This window comes from Molossus molossus, unplaced genomic scaffold, assembly GCF_014108415.1.
Source record: "Molossus molossus isolate mMolMol1 unplaced genomic scaffold, mMolMol1.p scaffold_m16_p_3, whole genome shotgun sequence".
In the NCBI taxonomy this organism is placed as follows: domain Eukaryota; kingdom Metazoa; phylum Chordata; class Mammalia; order Chiroptera; family Molossidae; genus Molossus; species Molossus molossus.
In genome coordinates, this window is record NW_023425366.1 from 89,654,982 (window position 1) to 89,678,685 (window position 23,704).

General features: G+C 43.5%; 1 protein-coding gene across 1 annotated transcript in view; it reads left to right on the top strand.

The window, feature by feature from the left end:
• SNX24 (sorting nexin 24) overlaps positions 1-23,704 on the top strand; it is a 143,800-nt gene that overhangs the window by 71,515 nt on the left and 48,581 nt on the right. Inside the window, exons 2-3 of the mRNA XM_036280750.1 lie at positions 4,475-4,558; positions 19,014-19,118. Of these exons, the coding sequence (XP_036136643.1) occupies positions 4,475-4,558; positions 19,014-19,118 (189 nt within the window). The remainder of the gene's footprint in view (positions 1-4,474; positions 4,559-19,013; positions 19,119-23,704) is intronic.

A 23,704-nucleotide genomic window follows, 5' to 3' on the forward strand; every position in this document is an offset into this window, starting at 1 on the left:
TCCTTTTATACCACATATTTTACCCAGTTTCTTATTTTTTTTTTATATTTTTATGGAATTTATTGGAGTTATGTTGGTTAATAAAGGTATATAGGTTTCGCCCTGGCCGGTTTGGCTCAGCAGTTGGAGCGTCGGCCTGTGGTCCAGAGAGACCCGGGTTCGGTTCCCGCTAAGGGCACGTACCTCGGTTGCGGTTTGTCCCCGGGCCTGGTTGGTCTTGTGGGTGGCAACCACTCGATGTGTCCCTTTCACATCGATGTTTCTGTCTCTCTCTCTCTTCCTCTCTCTCCCTCCCACTCTGTCTGAACAAAAAAATGGAAAAATGTCCTCGGGTGAGGATAAAAAAAAAAAGTATATAGGTTTCAAGTGTACAAGCCTGTAATACATCATCTGTATGTTACATTGTGTGTTCACCACCCCAAGTCAGGTCTCCTTTCATCACCATTTATCTCCCCTTTATCCTCTTCTACCTGCCCCAGCCCCCTTTCCTTCTGTTCATCACAACACTGTTGTCTGTGTGTGGGAGTCTTTGGGGTTCTTTTTGTTTAATCCCTTTACCCATTTCACCCAGTCCCTCAATCCTGCTCCCCTCTGATCAGCTCTCAGTCTTTGCTCTGTATCTGTGAATCTGTTTCTATTTTGTTTATTAGATTCCACGTATAAGTGAAATCATATAGTTTTTATCTTTCTCTGACTGGCTTATTTCACTTAGCATAATACCCTCTAGGTCCATCCATGCTGCCACAAAAGGTAAAACTTCCTTTTTACTGCCAAGTAGCATTCCATTGTATACATGTGCCATAGCTTCTTTATCCACTCATCTACTGATGGGCACCGGGGCTGCTTCCAAATCTTGGCTCTTGTAAATACCACTGCAGTGAACATAGGAGTCCATATATTCTTTCAAATCAGTGTTTCAGGTTTCTTAGAAGTGGAATTGCTGGGTCATAGGCGGTTTCATTTTTAAATTTTTGAGGAAACTCCATGCTGTTTTCCACAGTGGCTGCACCAGTCTGCATTCTCACCAACAGTGCACAAGGGTTCCCTTTTCTCCACATCCTCATCAACACTTGTTGTTTGTGGATTTATTGATGACGGCCATTCTGACAAGTGTAAGGTGATATCGGATTGTGTTTTTAATTTGCATTTCTCTGATGATTAGTGATGTTGAGCATCTTTTCATGTGTCGGCCATCTGTATGTCCTTTTGGAGAAGTGTCTATTCAGGTCCTTTATCCACTTTAATCAGATTATTTGTTTTATAGTGTTGAGTTTTATAAGTTGTTTGTAAATTTTGGACATTAACTCCTTGTAAGATGTATCTTTGGTGAATACATATGTTCTCTCACTTTTCATTTTGTTTATGGTTTTGTTTCCTTTGCTGTGCAAAACCTTTTTAATTTGATGTATTCCCATTTCTTTATTTCTTGTAGCATTATTTCTGTCTGATATATCTCCACGGGCAAGGGAAACAAGAGAAAAAATATCAAGTCTTTTAATTATTTCAGATGGGAGGTTAAATCTGTTCTCTGTTACTCCACCTTGGCCAGAAGTAGAAATCATCCTGCCCTATGCTTATCTTAAAAATTAAACAACAAGCCCTGGCCAGTTTGGCTTAGCGGTTAGAGTGTCGGCCCGTGGACCGGAGAGTCCTGGGTTTGGTTCCCACTAAGGGCATGCACCTTGGTTGCTGTTTGTCTCTGGCCCGGTGGGGGTTGTGTGGGTGGCAGCCAGCTGATGTGTCTCTCTCACATTGATGTTTCTCTCTCTCTTTCCCCCTCTCTCCCTCCTGCTCTGTCTGAAAATAAATGCAAAAAATATCCTCGGGTGAAGATAAAAAAAAAAAAATTAAACAACAAAAACAAAAGGAATGAAAAAGAATAGTCCTTGTCCACACTCTCCCAGTGCAACATCCCAGAGGCAGCCACATCCAGCACCTTATTCCTGGAATTCCCTCTAGATTTTCTACCTCTTGCCGCCCCTCTTCTCAGGGAGGCCTTCTCTGGCCACACGTCTGAAATGGCATCCTTGGCCAGCTCTGTCCCGTTACCTTGCTGGATTCTTCGCAGCTCTTCTCATGTCCTGACATCGCCACATTGGTTCATGGTTGTGGTCGGCCTCCCTCACCGGACGGGATGTGTGCTCCATGAAGGCAGGGCTCTCGCCTCTTTTATTCGCTGCTGAATACCCAGAGCCTAGAACAACTCCTGGGCACATACAGGCCCTCAGGAAATATCTGTTTAAAAACAAAGGAATGAATGCCAGATTCTGTGCTCGGAGCTTTCCAGACATCGGCCTGTGCCACCCACCTTACAGTACATAACAACCAAGAGTCTCTGGGAGAGCAGAGCAGGAGAGAGGTTTGCCAGGCAGCAGGGACAACATGGATCAGGGCTCTTTAAAAAAAAAAAAGAGTCTGGTATGGAATTCAGGAGAGTCCGTTATTAAGTTGACTCCAGTTCTTGCTTCACGTTGTCATGGAAATGCTGATTAACCAGCTTCCTTTCTGAGATGTTTTCCCATAATTAAAAAAAGAAAAGAAAAGACAATATTAGATATAGCATGCATTTTTAAAATGGCCACATAATAAAAATATTAGAAATTAAAATTTCTCACACACTTTGCTCTGTGTGTCTTCTCTCCCCCAACACCCCACCCCCGTGATTAGTGATTGTGAAGAGTGTGGAACTTGGTAAGGGAACATCTGGTCGATAGAAGGATGACATTCCAGGAGGCGGCCGCTGTGTCATGTCTTATCCTGGCCTTCAGGAGGGGGCACCTTGAGGGGTGACCTAGTGGGTTGAACCTTACCAAGTCTTCCACATTCTTCTTCTCTGGGCTCTGCGGCAAACATGCCAATTAAGGTGGTGGTTTTTGTGATGGAACCTTGAGCAACTGGACTCAGAACACAACTTCATTTATTTCAGGCAGCTCAGCAGATGGAAACCACTTCCGCTGCTCCCGTGTCGTCCTGATTTAAATCTGGGACCTGACACCCGAAAGGAGGCTCAGCAGCCTATTAACCAAGCCCCCAAGTGGAAGCTGTGCTTCTTTTGTTTGTTTCTCGGGGTGTTTTCTTTCTTCTGTTCCTGGCAGGGACTTTGAGGAATAGTTTTCCTTAGTGAATTAGTAAACAATTATTTTCTAAAAAGTAATATAGGTGTATCTGCGAGTTTGAAGCATATGTGTATGCTTTTGGAAGAAGATATTTTCACAAATTCACCAAAGAAAAGTAATCTTATGGGGAGTTGGAAAACCAAATGTTAGACTAAAATGTTGATTTAATAAAAGTAGGTTTTAAAACTGAATCATGCAACAGAAGATTTTGTTTCTGGTTTGAAGAAGAGCAAAAATATAAATACTTTTTTTTTTTTGATGACAGTGGCTTTTTATTAAAAAAGAGTCATATTTACATATAAGGCAGAAATATGGAGCCACGGGGACCTGGGATTGTAATGACATTGTGTGACCTTGTATCTCATATGCTAAATTCTTTTTAAGGGTAAAGTGAGCTTGCTTTTAACACTACTCTGTTTCATGTGACGTCAACTTTAGTTCAGTTTTTCATCTTTCAGAAGGGTGATTGAAACAGGACATTAGGTGTACTAGGTAATTGGACAATATTCCCTCGTCTTGGGGTTGACAAACACTCACAAAACAGGAGCCAGTGACAAACTGTTGGAACAACAGTGCACCTTCTCTTCAGTTCCTGCCCAGCATCCTCCCCCACCCCACCTCAGGGCTGCGTTTTCATGAGCATTTCACAATACTTCTCGTCCCTTGTTTCCAGTCTTGACCCACTGACCTAAGAATCAAGAAAGTGTCAAGTCAGTGCCTACTAATTAGTGCACACAGAGAGCCTTCTCATCTGGCCTTTCAACCTTCCGGAGGTGGGAGCACAAGCTGTCACTCGTATCATGCAGGGAAAATGAACCTTTACCACGTTTTCCCTGTTTTGCAAACAGCAGAATAAGCCCAGCTGAGACAAGAGATGAATATGCAGGTTAGGAAGAAATTAACCTAAAATGCACTGCCGTTTGCATGATTGTCTTCTACATGACATAGCACCGCCGTCATTGAAACACCCATAATGGCATGTCTCAGGTCTGTGATTTTTGCCAGACTCTCGCTGTGATATCACACTTTTATTTCAGTACCATCATCTGCATTTAGTGAAATAATCTGAAGGGAGGAACATCCTCTGATTAAAAAGTTAAGATGCATTTTAAGGCATTTAGGTTTCTGTTGTTTCTAGACATGTTTGCGGGGACACTGCTGTTTGTTAGTGAGCATTGGCTCGAGCGCTCATTAATCAGTGCTGTTGGGCGAAGGGTCTCCTGAGCCTTCTGGGTTTTGGGGGATCAGCTACTGTAATTAAAGGGATGAAATATATCATGGTCACAAACTTACCACATCAGACAATTGAGGGTTTCGAACTGGTAGAATTAATCTTTTTATTTTTATTTTTTTCTTAGGTGTTTAAGATAGAAGTGCTAATGAATGGAAGAAAACATTTTGTTGAGAAAAGGTACAGCGAATTTCATGCCTTGCACAAAAAGGTAACTTTTTTCTCCCTTTTCTCGGTATGGCAGATGGTATAACGATAAGACTGCTTTCTGGGGTTCCTAAGAGCATCAGGAGTTCTTGGAACAGCGTGGCTTCTTGTATCATGAAGTAGATTTCCTTCTAACACACATCATGTAGTCCTTTAAGGCTGCTTTCTGAGTAGGTGGGTTTTCTGTAATGGTGTCTACCATGAGCAGATGTGAGGCGGCAGCTGTTGGCAGTGTGCTGTGCTGGGGATTGTAGGTCCAGAAAAAATAAGACCCAGGCCCTGTTCTATCCATAAAATACACTCAGTGGGATTTACAAAATTGAAAAGAAGAGGAGCAAGTGATTATTTTATTTTATGGGGAGGAATTTATTAAACTCAACTTATACTTACTTGTATCTGGAAAAGATAATATACATGTCACACCTATTTCAGGACTGTTTGGGCAACATGTAAAAGGAGCTCTCGGCCTTGGTTGAATTGTAAAGGCAGGTGTCGACAGGACCGGTGTTGCAGTAAAAGCCTTAGATAAAAGAGACAGGAATGCAAAAGGAATAGCTGAGTTTGGGGGAAAATGGTCAATAAAGAACAGAAGAGTGAATGCTTTCTTATTTTATACCAAAATGTAGCATAGATTACATTGCAGATTATAGATTATCATTGGGGTGCTGAGATTACCTTATTACTAGAAGTACCTCATGAAATTGCCCAGAAAAATCTTGTAATTTTACTATTTTTCTTTCACATATGCATATTCACATGTGTGTATGTATTTTTTGTACTTGTAAATATGTACATACACACACACACACACACACATACACACATGCATGCCCATATGTAAAGAAATTAGGAAGATTAGGAAGATACTAAGCATTTTAAGGAAGTGTCTGTTGCCCTGGCTGGTTTGGCTCAGCAGTTAGAGCGTCGGCCTGGGGACCAGAGTGTCCTGGGTTCGGTTCTCCTGCTAAGGGCACGTATCTCAGTTGCAGTTTGTCCCCGGCCCCAGTTGGGGTCGTGTGGGTGGCAACCACTTGATGTGTCTCTCTCACATCAATGTTTCTCTCTCTTCCTCCCTCTCTCCTTCCTGCTCTATCTGAAGATAAATGCACAAATATCCTCGAGTGAGGATAAAAAATAATAATTTAAAAAAAAAGAGTCTGTTCTTTTAATTTCATTAAACACGCCTTAAATTCCATGGGACTTGTCAGTGTGTATGACGTGACAGTGTGCTGACTGTATTAAAAGTTCTTTAGCACTTTTCATAATTAAATGTTCCCACTTTGACCGGAAGAAGAGAGTCTTGAGTAGAAACTTTAAGTAGGATGTTCCGGAGGAACTGGGATTGTTTCCCTCTCGGGGACCTGTGCACTCTTCTGTAGGAATTCAATCACACTGGCTTCTCGGGCTGAAACCGTTCCATGGCGCTTACCCCCGAGGAGAGGCCGGGGAAGCACAGCCCTCCCGGTGTTGCTGGCCCAGGAACCAGCCGGAGGCCCGGGGGAGAAACAAAGCTGGGGTGTGCGTTTCACTTCCATCTCCAGAAACTCTGCTTTGCTTACTGTTTTTCGAGGAAACAGATTCTAGAGCAGTCTCCACTGGGCACCTCAGGAAATCAGTCCTTACCGTGAGATTAAACCCAGAAGTCCCTCCCCAGCCTCTGGTGACCGGAGCCTGGCCGAGGCAGCCTGTCACACGCAAGCCTCCTGCCTAACCTCCCGGGTCAGCGCCCAGCTCTCTGTGACCCCGACACCACCCAGCTGTCCCCACCGGATACTCAGGGACCAACTCCACACGAGGCACAGCTGGGTGACTGCCAATTAGGCCTGCCCTGAGCCAGAGCTGCCCACACCTCATCCGGGGGAGGGTCGTTCACCCTGTTCCCTCCTCTAATACAATCTATTCTCTTCTGCAGCAGAGGACCTTCTCCCCAGTGGGTGTAGGCAGTTCTCAGATCCTCAGAGTCAGAACAAAACCTACATTTTCTAGGACTCCTCTCAATGTCTGCAATGCTGTTAGTAATCTTGGCTATTCTTACATCAGCAGGCCTACTAGAGTGAAGAGAATAGAAATTCTCAGATCTCTCAATTTTGCATGTTTCTAACAGCTTTGCTAAAATATCTTCACAGAGACATAGAGGAAAAAAAATAGCTTTTTGGGGCAGGATTTTAGTTGGGAGAGACTGTCTCATCTTACGTATTACAGAGCAGAAAGCAGCTGCTGGGCGTGGCCTTGACTCGCTTTATTGTATTTGAGTGAGATTTGCCAGAAAGGTAGCTATGAAAGACAGCTGGGTGCACATAATGGTAGGGCATAAAAACAAATCTGTAGCCTTGACTGCAGGATTGTGTGTTAAGAAGGATTGAAATGGGCAAAAAAAATGAGAATCCACAAGCTTTACTGACGTCTGCTGGCGCAGCACGCGACTGTATCCTCGCGTGAGAATTTTGGTGCCCGGTTTCGCTGTGTGAGCTTTGTGATGTGCTTTGGATGTTATGTTTGTACATAAGCGTTCTCCCTTTACATGGAGTTAGAGTTATTCTCATTGACTGTTTTTTGAAGTATTCAACTATTTCAACAGTGGACGCCATTGGCTCTCTTGCCGGTGTCCTGGTTTTTCTTCCGCTTTACATTGTATGTCTCAGTTGTTAACAGTGTGTAGCCCATGACCCCAAGTTAATTCTAAAATAATACTTGAGCTATTAACAAGTGCTCTGCGTCTGGAGAATAATAGACGCACAGCTCTTGTCCACGTACCGCAACCACACGAACAGTAACCCTGGCTTATTGTCAGGGTAATTCTGAGGCAGACACGAAAGCCATCACCCATTTGACAGTTCATCTGGGTCTCTGAAGAAAGTTCTTCATGATTATTATTTCTCCTAAACTTCTATAATTGTTGATATTAAACTATGAGAACAATATCCTAATCATTTACACTTTTCTTAGGATTTCTTATGGACTTTTTTGAAAAATTCAGGTGTTTTGTTTTGTTTTTTCCTATGCGCATTATTTTCTTCCCCTCGAGTAACTTAGATTTACGAAGCTAAATCTTGCAGAAAATATGGGGACAGGAGACATGACCCATCGCTGCCCACACATATGTCTCCTACCCTAATACAATCCCTGTTTTCCTTCCTTGCTTGAGCTTTTTAGAAAAAGATGCCGCTGCGCTGTGTCCCCACGTGGGGATCACCATGGTGTCGGAACGCAGTGTGCTCGCACCCGAAGCAGGATGTTTCCGAGCTGCCTTTACCTCTCCCAGCTCTTCAGGTTCTGCGAACAAGGCCCACGATCTTGCGTGGACTCAGGCTCCCCGTTTCCGCATGGGAACAGAGTACTCACTCCACTGGCTTGTTTTACAGACTAAATGACATCAAGTATATCGCCCGATAAACTTCCAGTAATTGATAGCCTTCATTGCATAAATACCCGCCCCCTCCCCCCCATATTCAAGAGTGTTTCCTTAAGCTAGAATACTAAAAGAAGCATTTTCTGTCAAAGAGTAGGGATATTTTTCCAGCTCCTGATATATATTGCCAACTTACTTTCTTCCAAAGTGGTTATAGCGGATTTATAATGCAATCAGCGAGTATGAAAGTAGTACAATGTGTCGTCAGCTTGGACTATTACCCACCCAAAATGGTATCTGTTTATTTAGCAAGCAATCTGTGTTGCCTTGTTGCTGTTTTAATTGGTATTTCTTAGGTTTGTTTATGATTCCAGTCCTTCTTTTTGAGATTCTATTTATATGCTTTCCCATTTATCTGCAGGGGTCTTCGTTGTTTTTGCTCGTTAGTTTGTGTGGCCTGTTAATAAAATATTAGCCATTTGCTGAAAGTATTTTTCACCAAAGACCTTTTCATTTGGGCTATAATATTTATTTTAATTTACAAATGTTTTAAATTTTTATGTTGTCTAATAGATCAATGTTTACCCCGTCAGATTTTCTGTAAGATTAGTTTTTTCCAGAGCTATGATGAATATTTCATTCCATTTCCTTTTAGTTTTTCTTGATTGGTGTTTTTTAAAGTGTGAACTTTGGCCCTAGCCGGTTTGGCTCAGTAGTTAGAGAGTTGGCCTGTGGTCTAGAGAGACCCGGGTTCGGTTCCCGCTAAGGGCATGTACCTCGGTTGCAGTTTGTCGCCAGCCCTAGTTGGTTGTGTGGGTGGCAGCCACTCGATGTGTCCCTTTTACATCGATGTTTCTCTCTCTCTCTCTCTCTCTCTCTCTCTCTCTGTTCCTCTCTCTCCCTCCCACTCTACCTGAACAAAAAATGGAAAAATGTCCTCGGGTGAGGATAAAAAGTAAATACATAAAATGTGAACTTTGAATCACCTGAATGAGAATCATGTTTACCGAAGGGCAGATTCATGGATACCATCCAGACACAGTGAATCAGAGTCTTTCTGATGGAGCCCAGTCATCTGCATGTTAATTAAACCTGCATTCCAGGTCATCTTCATGCCTGTGGACATTTGAGAATTCCTCTGGTGTGGTTATATTTTTAAAGGTTTCTCTTAGACAACCCCCCCAACCCAGGCACATGCACCAAAGCCACAAAGTTTGAAATCTTGGAGGTCTTTCCCAGCTTTCTCTTACCTTCCAAACCCAGAGGGTCATCAAGTCCTGTTGGTTCATTCTTCCAAATTTCTGTCATATGCACCATTTCATTTCCCCTCTCACCATCTAATACAGTCTTACTACTTTATGTAAGTATTTCTTTAGCTGTTTCTGATCCTTGTTTTCTTATTCATTCTTTGCTGCAGATCAATTTTCCTAAAACACTATCTTCATCTTCATTTTTTGTTGTTGTTGTTCAAATATATTGAAGTGGGTCTGTGTTGTCCTTCCAAATCATGGACAGTGACTCTCGAGGCCAGTACTCTTAAACCGTGTATTAGTGTCCTGGTACTGTTGGAATAAATCATCACACACTTTGCTTTAAGAAATATATTTATTATCTTACTCTACATGTGTCGGCAGGGTCACGTTCCTTCTGGAAGCTCCTGGAGAGAATCAGTTTCCTTGCCTTTTGCAGCGTGTAGAGGCCGCCTGCATTCTGTGGCCCGTGGCCCCTTCTCCATCTTCAAAGCAGTGACGTCACTGCTGTTTCCACCATCTCATCCCCTCACTCTGACGTTGACACTTCTGCCTCCCACTAAGATTACATTAGACCTGCCTGGGTGACCCAGCATAATCTTCCCGTCTCGAGATGTTTGATGTAATCACACCTGCAAAGCAACTTTTGCCATGTAAGGTAGTGCATTCACAGGTTCCAAGGATTAGGGCATAGACATCTTTGGGGGTTTGGGGGGGCGTTATTTTGTCTGCCACAAACCCCGTGGCCAGACTTATTTCTCTGCTCCACCTAAGAAAACATCAGTGGCAGCCCCTCCTCTGTATGTGAAAACCACTTCCTCCTTCTGCCCTGCTGATGTGCTTCCCTTCTGATCACATCTGTTCACTGCAAACCAAAGCTTCCTCAGTTCTCCTCCTTCCCTGTGAGTTTCTCTTAGTCTCTAACCTCTTTGTTCATGGACTCCTGTTCCATTTAGAATAGAGATTTCTACTTAAATCAAAACCTCTCAGAGATGATTAAAACTTAGGCGTCCCCAAGTTTTGCTAACCTGAAGGTAACTTTTTAAAAAACTAGTGCCTACCCTGGCCAGTGTGGCTCAGTTGGTTGGAGCCATCCCATTCACCAAGAGTGGTGTTCGATTCCTGCTCAGGGTTTCTGCAGGAGGCAACTGATCAGTGCTTCTCTCTCACATCGATGTCTCTCTCTCTCTCTCTCTCTCTCTCTCTCTCTCTCTCTCTTCCACTCCCCCCTTCTCTCCCTCCCTTTCTTTAAGGTCAATAAAAATACATACATACATACATACAAAAAAATCATTCAAAAATAAATAAATAAAATAAAAGTAGGACCTGTGTCTTATCTTTTGCATCTTCCTATTAGTGTTGGGCATTCAGTACGTATTTGACAAATGGGATATTTGGAGGACATCCCGCACACTTGTGAATTGCTGGAGTAATGTTTTGCTGACAGGAGCAGTGTGCATTGTGGGAGTCGGGCTCGCTGGATTTAGCCCCAGGTTGTACTTGTGCTTCCTCTGCAGCTCTGCTAGCTAGTGGGGGAGACACCACCGCACCGAGACCAAAACAGCTCTACCCTGGTCTCCTCTCTGCACTTTCAGCTTGGTACCCTTACAAAATGGAAAAAAAGTTACAGGGCGTTCTCCCCACTGCCCCCGCCAGGCTGTCAGGACAGGACAAGCCTTAACCTTGTGTGTGCTGGCTCCCAGGGACACCTGCTGGCACCCACCACCCCAGCCGAGTAGTCACCACTTTGCACACTGGCCCTGGGGAACAGCTCCACCTCCCTAGGCCCAGAGCCCGGGCATGGACAGAAAGACCTTGGCAAAGTCTGGTCTTTGGTGCTGTTCACTCCTGAATTAACTGTCCTCATTCCTGTTACTGTCTACCTTTGGCTTGAGTAAAATATTACATTCTCATATTTAATGGAATGAAGGACATATTTCAGAAGAACTGAAAAACTGCCATCTGGGGTTACACCGGGAGCACAGGACCGCGTGGAGTCTCTAAGGGAACCCGAGAATAAGAGGTCACAATATGGAGTTAAAGGTTGACTCTTACCCCAGATGTTCCCCACTCTTTCCTAGGCTTTATTTTTCTTTTCATCTTTTTATTTATGTACTCGGGGAGACTCTTTCTGTTCCTTTCTGTGGGAAAATGCGTCCTATAGTCAACGTGCATGCGGCGGGTCCGTATAGAGGAAGTTCTGCGCGAGCTCTTCCAACAACGTGCAAGGGAAGGGAGTGGTCCCGCCAGGCGCCAGGCGGGGGACTGTGCCGCGGTATCGGGGATCTGCTGGCTGTCTGCGGGGCTCGGGAAAGCCGTGTGCTGGACGCCGCACGGCCAGAACAGTTCATCATCGCAGGGAGTGGCAGGGGGCTATTCATCTTGTGAGCAGCTGAGCCCTACTGGAAACCTATCGGCTCAGGTTTGTCTCTCCTCATCTAGAGCAATTCATTACTCAACTACAAATGCTGTCACAGATCCCAGCGGCTATGATGATCAGCTTTCTCGGTTCTCCTGACATAAATAAAAAGAAAAATGTTTTCAGTGCTGTATCTTCAAGATTAGAAAAAAGAAAGAAAGAAAAAGGAGAGAGACAGATAATGATGGAGTTGATTTTCTCTTCTGCATTATAAGAAATGGGCTTCAGTAGTTAAAGGAACTTTCTTTATGTTTATGTTGAAACCCACTAAGCCTATTACCATAGGACCTTGTTTTTGTTAGAGAAATACCCTAAATAGTATAGAAATATGGTATTCATTCTCTTACGATCATAAATCCCTCCCCCTCCCTCAATATTGGATCAGCCTCATCACTAAATGGGACGTATTTGCCGTTTAACAAAATGAAACTTGCCTTTGACCCCATGCTTCTCCCTTGGTCACGCCCTTGCTCTCTTCTCAGTATAATTCCTTGAAAGAGGAGCCTGTACACTCAGGCTTCCTGCTCTCCTTACCCAGTGTTGTTGTGTTTTTTTTTTTATCCTCACCCGAGGATATTTTTCCATTTTTTGTACAGATAGAGTGGGAGGGAGAGAGAGGAAGAGAGAGAGAGAGAGAAACATCGACATGAAAGGGACACATCGAGTGGCTGCCACCCACATGACCAACCAGGGCTGGGGACAAACTGCAACCGAAGTACGTGCCCTCAGCGGGAACCGAACCCGGGTCTCTCCGGACCGCAGGCCGACGCTCTAACTGCTGAGCCAAACTGGCCAGGGCCTTACTCAGTGTTTTTGACTTCTCAGCATCCACTGCACAGTCTGATCATGCCCCTTAAAGAGACATTTTCCCGACTCAACTTACTGTCCCGCCCCCTCCCTCCTCATTGCTTGCCCTGCTCCTGTCCGCTGGCCCTCAGGTGGATGTCTCCGACCACAGTCCTTGTGTTGGTTTTCTTTTGTAGCATAACAGACGACCACAGATTTAGCCATTTACAACAATATAAATCTGTTGTTCGAGTTTCCATGGGTCAGGAACCTGGGCGTAGGTGTCCTGGGTTCTCTGCTCAGAGTCTCCCCAGGCTGAAATCAAGGTGCCCCCACGGCCGTGATTTCATCTGAAGCTTAGGGTCGTCTTCACAGTGTCATGTTTTCGTTGAAGCAGAATTCATTCCTTGCAGTCGTAGAACAGAGGTGCCTTTTTCCTGCTGTCAGCCAGGGATAGCTCTCAGGTCCTAGAGCCACCTAAGTCTTAGCCATGTGACTGTGTCATAACATGGCAGGTTACTTCTTCAAAGCCTGCTAGGACTGGGTCTTATAAAATGTAACGTGATCAAGGGAGTGACTGTCTCGTCACCTGTCATATAGCATAACCCAGTCAAGAAAATGAATGTTTCGTCCCATCCCCAGATCCCATCTGCACCCGCGGGAAGGAGTTGATGATCCAGGCATGTACAGCAGGAGGCAGGGATCTTGGGAGCAGTCTTCGGTTTCTGCCTGTCTCAGCCCTTTTTCTTCATCTGTACCTAAGTCCCAGTGTCATGTCATCTAGTTCCACAGCTTGAAATACCGCTTATATATTCTGACTCACAGATTTGCAGACTCATATCCAACTGTGTATACATTATCTCCACTTGGACGCCTTTTGGGCATCTCTTACTTAAAGTCACCAGAACTGAACAATGAAGTCCTTTATGTCAGGATTATCTTTGGTTGGATATCATAGAAACTTGACTAGATTTCTTACACATAAGAAATTAATTATTCTCATATTCTCAAGAAAACTAAAGTCAGGCAGTCCAAATTGATGTAGCAGTTCCACAGTATTCAAGTTCCAAGCTCCTTCCTGCTTCACCACTTGACCTCAACATGACTTTCACCTCTGGTTACAATGTAGCTGCTGTCGCTCCAGGCATTGCTTTCCCATTCCTGGCAGGAGGAAGAACCTGTTTCTTTTTTGAGGAAAACAGGTGCTCTACACAGTAGACTTATACTACATTTCATTAATAACTCTGTCATATGGCTATCCTAATTACAGGAGAACTTGGGAAATGACGATTTTTTTGCTCTACATGTTGGCACTCTGAATGACATCGGGATGTTTTTTGTAAGGAGAAGGAGGTAGTGAATATTGCACCTCATAGTATCAGCCATGTCTCCTACTCACGTGGGATTAGATTTGGCTGCAAGTGACTCTAGAACCAAAGTAATGGTGACATTAACAGGCACACCTTTATTTTTCTTTCACATGATGTCTGGGGTTGGGGTGGCACTTTTATGACCATCAGGGACTCGGGCTCTGTGGCTTTACCGTTCCCAGCATGAGGCTTCCACCTCAGGGGTGAAGGTGACTGCTTCAGGTCTAGCCATTACCTGCAATTATCTGCAATTCAGGCATTAGGAAGGAGGAAAGGAAAGGGAGACTCCTTCCCTTTAAGACCACTTCCTGAGGGCTACACATACATGTCTGCCTTTGACCAGAATCCAGGCATATGGCCACACCTAGTGTCAAGGGAGACTGGGAAATTTGTTCTTTATCCTGGATGGTCATGTACTCAGCTGAAAATTAGGAGTGCTATGCTCTAGGAGAGAGTGTATGGGGGGAATAACTAGCGTTCTCTGCCACTTACCCAAAACATGGCATTCTGTCACCTTTCAGTACACAAAAGGCAGGTCACCCAAGTTATGGCTGCCAGGTGAGGTCATAAACCTTACAACAGCGGAGGTCTTAGAGTCATTCTATCACCTCTCCTTTCCACATACTCCTGCAGCCTTCTCCTTCTCCCCGCTCCACTGCCGGGACCCTAACACAGTTCGCCATCATGTGTCGCCTGGACCTCAGCAGGAGCTTCTGACGGGTCCCCATGCTTTGACAGCAGCCCCCTTATGGTCCATCTTGCTGGTAGAATCTCTCATGGTCTCTTAGAGTAAAAATTAGATCATTTCCTTGCTCAAATTATTCAGTTTGCTTCCCATTTAAAATGATATGCAAATTCCCACCTCGGCCTCCAAGGCCCAAGAGTGTCTGAAGCTGCCACCTCTCTGAACCCGGCTCTTCTCTGTGTTGGGAATGCCAGGCTGACCCCCCTTTGCACTGTCTGTAACATTCCTTCTCCGCTCCTTCCCTGGCTCCTGCCCAGAGTGAATCGGGTCGCAGCTCAGACATTCCCACTCACACAGGCCTTCCCCAGCTACCCCTTCTGTTACTCTCGGCCCTCACCCTGTTTTATTAACTTGTTAATTTTTTACTGTCTGTTTCCTAGTATGTAAGCCCCATGAAAGCAGGAGGGTCTCTGGCACCAGAATAACACAGGGAGGGTTGAGTGCCTCCTGTTCCATGACCTTCTTCAGGGAATCTTTGCTTTCCCTAAAAATTATTTGTTTATTTATTTTTAAATATTCTCAGCCTTGAGATAGGCAAAAGAGTTTTGTTTTGTTTTAATATGTTTTTTATTGATTTTTTTAGAGAGAGTAATAGAAACATCGATGTGAGAGAGAAGTATCCATCAGCTGCCTCCTGCACACCCCCCACTGGGGATCGAACCCGAAACTCCGGCATGTGCCCTGACCGGGAACCAAACCAGGACCTCTCAGTCTACGGGACGAGGCTCAATCCACTGAGCCACACCAGCTGGGCTTGTAATTGTTTTCTTAATAGATAAAAGAATAATGTACTTTATTTAACAAATCCTAAAATGTATCCATCTTCTCCATACTCTCTGCTGCGTGGATTCAGTAGTCCTCTAGGAGGCTTCCCTCTCCAAGTTCTCTGACTTTTTGCCCCAACACAGACTGGTGGTTCTCTAGGCCGCTGTGCTCAGCTGTCCTTGGAGTTCCCTTCCCCACATTGATGGGAGAAAACTCAAAGGCCAGATCCTATATCTCCTCTTTCTTGCCTTAATCCTCAGTTTTCTAGAATTACATGATCAACTTTGAGTAAAAGAAGGCATGGAACGTAAACTTTTTGAGTCCTTGAATGTCTGAAAATGTATTTGTTCTCTCACACTTGATTGATGGTGTGGCTGGTTCTAGAAATCCATCTTCAGGTGAGGTCTTTGAAGCATTGATCTTCTAGCACTCACTGCTGCTGATGGAAGTCAGTTGCCACTGAAGTTCTGCTTCCTTTTCTTGCCACCTACTTTTTTTCTGTTTTCTCTCTGTCCTTCGTTCTGAAATCTCAACAGATAAATGTCAGTAGAGTGTGGGTCTGTTTTTATATACAGTGCTTGCACTCAATGGGTTCTTAATCGGAAGGCATACATTAAGTCATATAGAACTTTTTTTATTCTTTTAGAATTTTTTCTTATTCTTAATGGGAGGCTTATTAATTATGTTAAATCTCCTGGATTAATTCTATATGTGTTTTATCCTTTCACCTACCTTTTCTCTCATTTTGTTTATTCTATACTTCGAGAGACTTCTAGCACCTTATATTTTATCTCTTTTAAATTTTTTATTTCTCTGTTATGGTTTTTAATTCCCAATGTTTCTTATTCTCTGATTGTTTCTTTTTCATAGCATCCTGTTCTTGTTTCATAGAAACAATATCTTCTCAAATATACCTGAAGATACTGATATAACTTTTTAAAAATAATCCTCACCCAAAAATTTGATCGGTTGCCTTCTGTACATGCCCCAACCCGGGAATCCAATCCATAACCCAGGTATGTGCCCTGACAGGGAATTGAACTGGTAACCTTTTAGTGCACAGGGTGATGCTCAACCAGCTGAGCCACTCTGGCTGGGTGATACTGATAGAATTTTTAAAGATCCCGTCTGCCAGTTGATTTGTATGTTTCCTTTGGGATTAGCTGACCTGTTTGTTTTTCTCGTCTTTTCTCTTTCATAGTGCTGCTTTCCTATGACAGTGATCTGTGAAGAACCATCCAATGTGATTAATTATTCTGGTTACTTTTCATTGGCTTCTCTGCTTTGGGTACATAAGTCTGGTCCTTCTGTAAGGTGTGTCTACTAAAGGGCTTCATTATAGGGAATGAGGGGAGAGAGTCAGCTATTAGGCTGGGGTCCCCATGAAAACCAGTGTGACTAGAATGGCAAAACCCTTGTTCAATCCAAATACTTCATTCATTTTCTTCAGGGATATTGACCCTTTTTTAATGGTGTGGAGTATGAGTGTCAGGGATAAAACCAGGCTGCTAGTCACTCCGCTGAGGTGGGTAGAGTGTCCTTTGGCACAGGCTATGACATATTCTAATCCTTCTTCTTATGCCAGCCTCAAGCACAGAGCCTCTTAGGGCTGCTGAGAAGATTGGGGTCCACACCCATTGTCATCCCCTTCCTGAGCTGGTCTGGGTGGGGCCTCCTCTGCTGTTTTCTTCCTTGGCATACTCCTGCTTTCTGTCTTTTAAAAAGCTGTTCATCTCTCGCTCGGTGATTATCCCTTTCGCCTGCCCTGTTCTGTTTATTGTTCTGTGCCCTATTCCCTTCGACTTTCTTCTTCTTCTTTTTTCAATGTCTACCAGGATTAAATTCAGGTACATAAAACAAAACGTCCAAATACCAGTAACCTTAAAGAGAAGGTGGGAGGGGTTCGTTCTTTCCTCTTAAAAAACCAGCCCGGAGGTGGGCAGGCCGGGCTGTGTGGCCGCTCCAGGAGGCTGTCGGCGCACCGACTCCTCCTTTCTTCCTGCTCAGTCATCTGGAACACCTGGCTCCCATCCTCAGACTTGCCTCATGGTGGCAGCTGGTTGTGGCAGCTCCAGCCATCATGGTCACATTTTATTAGGCAGGAAGCAGGTGAAAGGGGGGTAGGAGAGAAAGTGCAAGTCAGCTGACTTTGCTCCAATTTAAAAGTGTTTTTATAGAAAGCCCTTCTCCATAACTTCTGACGACCTTTGGCTTCCACTCTCTGCAAGGAAGTTTGGAAAATTTAGCTTCTCAGCTAACTTCAGCAGAATACATTTTTATTCTCAATAATATAGTTCGGTTGGTGAGGGAGATAAGAAGAATAGATTTGGGGTGTCAGCTGGCGCGTTCACACTATCGTTTTAATGGCACTTCAGGTGTGGAGGGAGGAGGCAAACACAGGCTCAGCCTAGTGTCCTGCACTAGAGGGACTGCTCTTCAAAGTGTACAAGACCCCTTCTTTGTCATGGTGTGCAACACACTGCAGCCTGGAATGGTTAATGGTGAATATATGCTAATGTACGGGAAGAATTTTGTATTACAGTATTAGCTGCTGGGGTTTCACTGTGCATTTTCTTAGAGATGATTATGCAGTTTCTTTGCATATGTAGTAAAGGAGCAATTCCAATAGGTTTTCCAAGTTTTTAATTAGAATATTAAAATTCATTCCATTTTGGAGGCAGTGTTTTAGTTTCCTAGTGTTGCTGTAACGTGTTAACACAAATTTAGTGGCTTAAAACAACACAGATTTGTTACGGTATACTTCTCGAAGTGAGAAGTCCAAAATGAGTTTCACGGAGCTAAAATCAAGGTTCCGTAGGCTACAAGAGAGAACCCATTCCTTTGCCATTTCCAGCTTCTAGAGGTTGCCTGGGCTCATGACCCTTCTTCCATCGTCAAAGCAAGTCGCTTCGAGTCTGTCTCTGACTGTGACCCTCCTGCCTCCCCCTTCTGAGGATTCTTGTGATTACTTTGAGCCCACCTGGATAATCTAGGATGATCTCTCATTATCTCTCATTGTGAGATCCCTAATTTAATCAAATATGCAAAGCACCTTGGCACGGAAGGTAATAGTCACAGGTTTAGGATGTGGATGTAGTAGGATACACCTAACACAGGTATTTCTAACTCAGCTTCCAATAGAATTGTTTTTTCATTTGTATGGTCTCCTAAAACTGCTGCCCTCAAAGGGTTAGCTACAAACCATCATTCAGTTTTCATGAACAGAATTGGGACCTAATTCTTAGGAATGTTGGAAGGATCAGTCTCTCTGTTCTTTAGTTCATTCTATTATAAAACTTTCAAGGAACTCGCCAAATGACGTGGTCTGGTTCATATGGCATTTATGGTATGATGATTGTAAACAATGGCATTTTGTTTTGCTTTTTTATGTGAAAAATATGTAGAAAGACTTCATTAGAAAAGTACTTCATGCAACCAAAATTTCATTGTATTGATTTTGGAAATTAAAGCATTTTTACTTCTTTTATAATTCATGTACTGCAATTTAAATATTTTAGAAAAAAATAATTCCAGTTTGAAATACAAATGATGCACATACATAGTGACAACTACCAAAAGCATAAAAATTTTATCCTGAAATCTGAACATTTAGGACAACAAAGGAAATAATTAATTTTTTGACAAAATTTCAGTGTTATAATTTCCTCTATCTTGTTATTCGAGATAACAGTTGTTTTATTGGCTTCCCTGCCAATAATGTCTTTATGATTAAGAGGTTTTTTTTCTTATTCTTTTTTTGTTTCTGTCTTTATAGCTGAAGAAATGTATCAAAACTCCAGAAATCCCTTCTAAACACGTAAGGAACTGGGTTCCGAAAGTGCTAGAACAGCGACGACAAGGTTTGGAAACATACCTACAGGTGAGATGTGTTTAGATCCTCAATGAATACGTATAGTTTAAATAATCATTTATCTCAATATGTTTCCTCAGAACTTTTGGGTGAGATGCAAAATATATGAAGCAACCAGACATACTAGATTAAAATAAAGTTTAAAATTATAGGTATATTGTTGGTTGCTTATTTTAGCATTAAGTAGGTTCTATTTAAAACTGGTTATGTGGTTTGGGGAAATGAAAATTTTGTGTAAAGGTAAAAATTGATGTTGAAAGGGTCTTTTTTTCTTAATCCTCACCCTAGGATGTTTTTACATTTATCTTCAGACAGAGGGGGAGGGAGAGAGAGAGAGGAACATCAGTGTGAGAGAGAGACATCGATTGGTTGCCAGCTGCATGACCCCAGCTGGGGCCAGATAAACCTCAACCGAGATATGTGCCCTTGACCGGAATCAAACCCGGGACTCTGGTCCGAAGGCCGATGCTCTAACCACTGAGCCAAACCGGCCAGGGTGGCCAGTCTGTCTTTTTTATTCAAGTCTGCAACTTACTTTGTTTTTGTTTTTTGTTTTCCCCTTCAATATATATTGCTTTCTCGTAGCATTTCCTGCCTTTGGGTTTTGGGTGTTGGGGAGATGGTAAGAGAAACTGATTTTCTCAGCGGGCCTGCCTAGTGCACCCGTGGAATCAAACCGAGAATGAATGCGTAAAAATGGCCTCTAATGAAGCGCCAGCTTCTTTGGAAATTAGAATTTATGTTTCCAAAAGAAACAGTAGGAGGCCCTTCTCTGCAGCTGAGAGTTGCAGACAGAGCCACCTAAAGGAGATAGACCAAAGTACTCTTTCTGCAAAGTGACAGAGCAGAAGGAAAGTGTCAGCTTCTCCAAGATTTAAAACAAAAAAGGCTGGAGGGCTCAGGTGACTATTCGGTGTAGTCATCATTATCCAAAGGACACGGCGCAGGGCGAGTGCCCCGATGAGGCTGGGGCTGAGGCTGGGGCTGAGGCTGGGGCGGGTGCACCGCTGGAGGCCTTGTGTTCCCGGTCACCTGACTCCACCCAGGGGCTGCCGCTGAGAATGACTGAGGTGTGGGAGGAGGGGTTGGGGAGTCTTGGCTCTCAAAAAAAAAGTTGGACTTCACCCAAGAGTTACGAATTTACCAGGATAATCTATCCATCTCTGGACATGTGACGTCAAAGAATCGGCAGCCCAGGCCGTGTCCTTCCTTCGGTATCTTCCTGCCCGCTTAGCACTGAGCCTCGGCGGAGTCTGTCGGAGGCGGCTGTGGGCAGTGGTGAGCCCGAATGCTACCTCCTCTGCAGACCTTTCCTCAGTGGTTTTGCCCGAATAGCTGGTAATTAGAAGCTGCCACCAAAGGCTTGGTGATAAATTCAGAGGACTCTCCCTGTGGAAAGATGCTGAGAGTCCTTTCCGGGCCTCCTGTAGTTTTGCTGGTCTCTACGCAGCTCCAACAGGATAGCAGACAACCGGCAGCCCGAGAGCATCTGAGGGGGCCTCTCCTGACTGGTTTTGCTCTTTTGCTTTTGAACACGGTGGTGCGTCCTTCACTGCCTCCCCTTGGGATGGTGATTAAAGGAAATGGGACCACAGATGGCAGGGAAGTGTGTGGCCGTGTGCTTTGAGAGTCTGTATATGGAACTAGGAGACTTCCAGAGCTCCGGGCAACATGGGGAGCAAAACCAAAACAAAAAGCTGAAAAGCGAGATGTTAGACATTGTAGGCAAAGGGTAAAATGCATGTTCTCTATAATTAAATGGTGTAGGTAAACAATGCATTCTTATTTGTAAGGCAGATTTTCCACAGATATTGTATATCTTAAAGCCTTAGTTCTGAAGAAAGCTTGACTTTTCCCCCCTCCCATTGCATTTGACACATGACTTCCATTACGACTCAGTGTAAACATTTTAAGTTGTGTGTACGGGGACTATAAACATGCGGACAGAATCATCTGGCACAGAGCAGAGTGACACTCGAATTGAGCTTAGAAGTTTCCAGTGTCAGAAATAGGGCTTGAAAGATGTGGTCGAAGGACCGGGAGGGCTTATTTCCTATTGTGCATTTAATATTCAATTTGTTGTCAATCAAGTCCCCAGGAGGTCAAGGGTGCCGTCCCTCCCTTTGGCACCGGATTCCGTTTGCAGGCAGTGGGCGCTCCATGGCAGCTGCACGGATGAGTGGGAGTAGCCCGAGTGAAATAAAAACCCCTGCTTAGGCATCCTTTCTTGATAGCTTTTGGTGTTTAAGTCTCTTTAAAATAAAATAAAAGAGTATTTACAACTAGAAAAAAGAGAGAAGACAACTTTATTGCTGTTCCTTCTCCTCGCCTGTGTAACTCCAGTTAGAGTCCCACTCACCCTGAGAACTTACACCTGAGTCTAAACTCCACGGGTTAGGTGTCACCAGGACTTCTCGGCAGGCGTCCTGTCGCTGACCCATCTGGGCATGAGCTGGCTAGGATGGCCCTGTTCTGGTCCATAAATCTAAGGACGCATTAGTACTCCAAAGCCATACCATTTCCATCTCACAGGGAACATAGACATTTTCTAGTCCAGCTTGCCTTCTGCCTTTTGGTTACGTTCATGATCATCTTTCCGGCCTCAGTTTCACACCCATAAAATGGGCAGATTAGCTTCTGAGAGGGACAGAGAAAACAGTTCTCGGAGCACATGGTCCATGGGGGAGCGCAACCCACACATTTCCCAAGGCGGCCCACGCTGCTCTTTGATTTAGAGACGGAGAAGCTAAGGTCCAGTGCCTCCCTTCCTGGAATATATTAGTTGAGATGGGACTGGAATTTTCGCTTAACTCCTAGTATAGGCTTTTATTCGTTATGCAGCGTAGATTTTCCAGGTCCAGGGACGTTTTTCAGCCTTGACATGTAATTTTACTTAGGCATAGAATAATAATAATGATAAAGGAAAAGACCTTATATCATCAACTATCACAGTCTGATTGACTAACGTATGCCTGGCTCCCTAGGTAGATCAAGAGATTGGTGATTCTTTCCACCTATAATTTGAATATTTAGAATCCTATGTGAACTATGAGTATGTGTCTGTTTTCTGTAAGTCATCTGCATAGAAGCAAAAATCTTAAGAATAAATTAATTGGGGTTTCCCAAACTGATTTGACCATCAAACATGTTTTATATAATAGTTTTATCTCCTCATTGGAAATGACTTCCCATCTTTCCCAAGATCCCACTGAAATAAAAGAATAAAAACTTAAGAAGGAATACATTCCAACAGTTAAGTAGTGGATGGACAGAGGAAAGAGAGGCTCATCAAAGGAAAAACATTTTTAACAACTTTTGGGAAGATGGAATGTTCTAGAAGTGTGTGAATGGCTGCAACAGAGAGCAAAAAGGCAGCAGTCCAAGCTCAGCCATGGGAGCATGAGGCTTCTCTTATACGACCCTTTTCCTAAAGAAAACAGGCTTTTATCGGGGCTCCGTCTACATCTGTCAGCATTTCCTGGTTGCCGGCTTTTTCTGCTCCAAGTTGAGATGCATGAGGCAGAAGGAAAACCCAGGAAAGCTAAAACTCACCACTGTGCCATCCCTCGGTCTTCTTTCTTCCCTCAGCCTTTTATAACCTTAGTTTTCTTCATAGATAAGGTCCAAGGGTTCTGGTTGTATTTAACAGGAGGAATAAGAAAAAGTCATCTAGCCCTGGCCGGTTTGGCTCAGCAGTTAGAGTGTCAGCCTGCAGTCCAGAGAGACCCGGGTTCGGTTCCCGCTAGGGCCATGTGCCTCGGTTGCAGTTTGTCCCCGGCCCTGGTTGGTCGTGTGGGTGGCAGCCACTCGATGTGTCCCTTTCACTTCGATGTTCCTCTCTCTCTCTCTTCCTCTCTCTCCTCCTACTCTATCTGAACAAAAAATGGAAAAATGTTCTCGGGTGAGGATAAAAAAAAAAGAAAAAGAAAAAGTCATCTAGGCTATCTTGTTGGACGTAGAAGTTCGTCTGTTGACTCTTACATTTTAATATTATGCTTTGTTTCTAAGAGTTGTATTTGATTTTTTTTCTTATCTGCCTGCATGTTTTTTGGTCATATTTTCAAACTTCTGTTTTGTCTCTTAATTCTCAGTTTCCCAGAAAAAAAATTATAATCACCATTAACCATCTGAATTCAGTGGACCATTTTTACTTTCTTGTAATTTTAAGATTTTTTTTAATCAGTAATTTACAGAAATTCAAACAAAGGAAGTGAAAGACAATTTTATGAGAATGTTTATTAGATTTCAACATAGCAAACTCAAAATCTTAGTATATGTTTTCCTGACTTTTTAGATGGGCAACTTCCTTTAAACAGTGTACCTAACTGATCATCATCAGCTGTGCGTGAACCTGAAACAGAAACCGTCTTATAAGTACTGATTCCAGATATTAAATACATTTCTAACAGGTTGTGGCTTATCATTGCCGTTGGTTCTTTTTATTGGACATGCACTGATAAAATCTAATAGTTTGGGAAGCCTCATGGTTAATAGTTTTGTTGAAGGAACAGTGGCTAATATCTTTGCTGCATAATTGTAAAATGTTTTCATTTTTTTAAAATTTACAGACACCAAATAGAATGACTAAATCAATG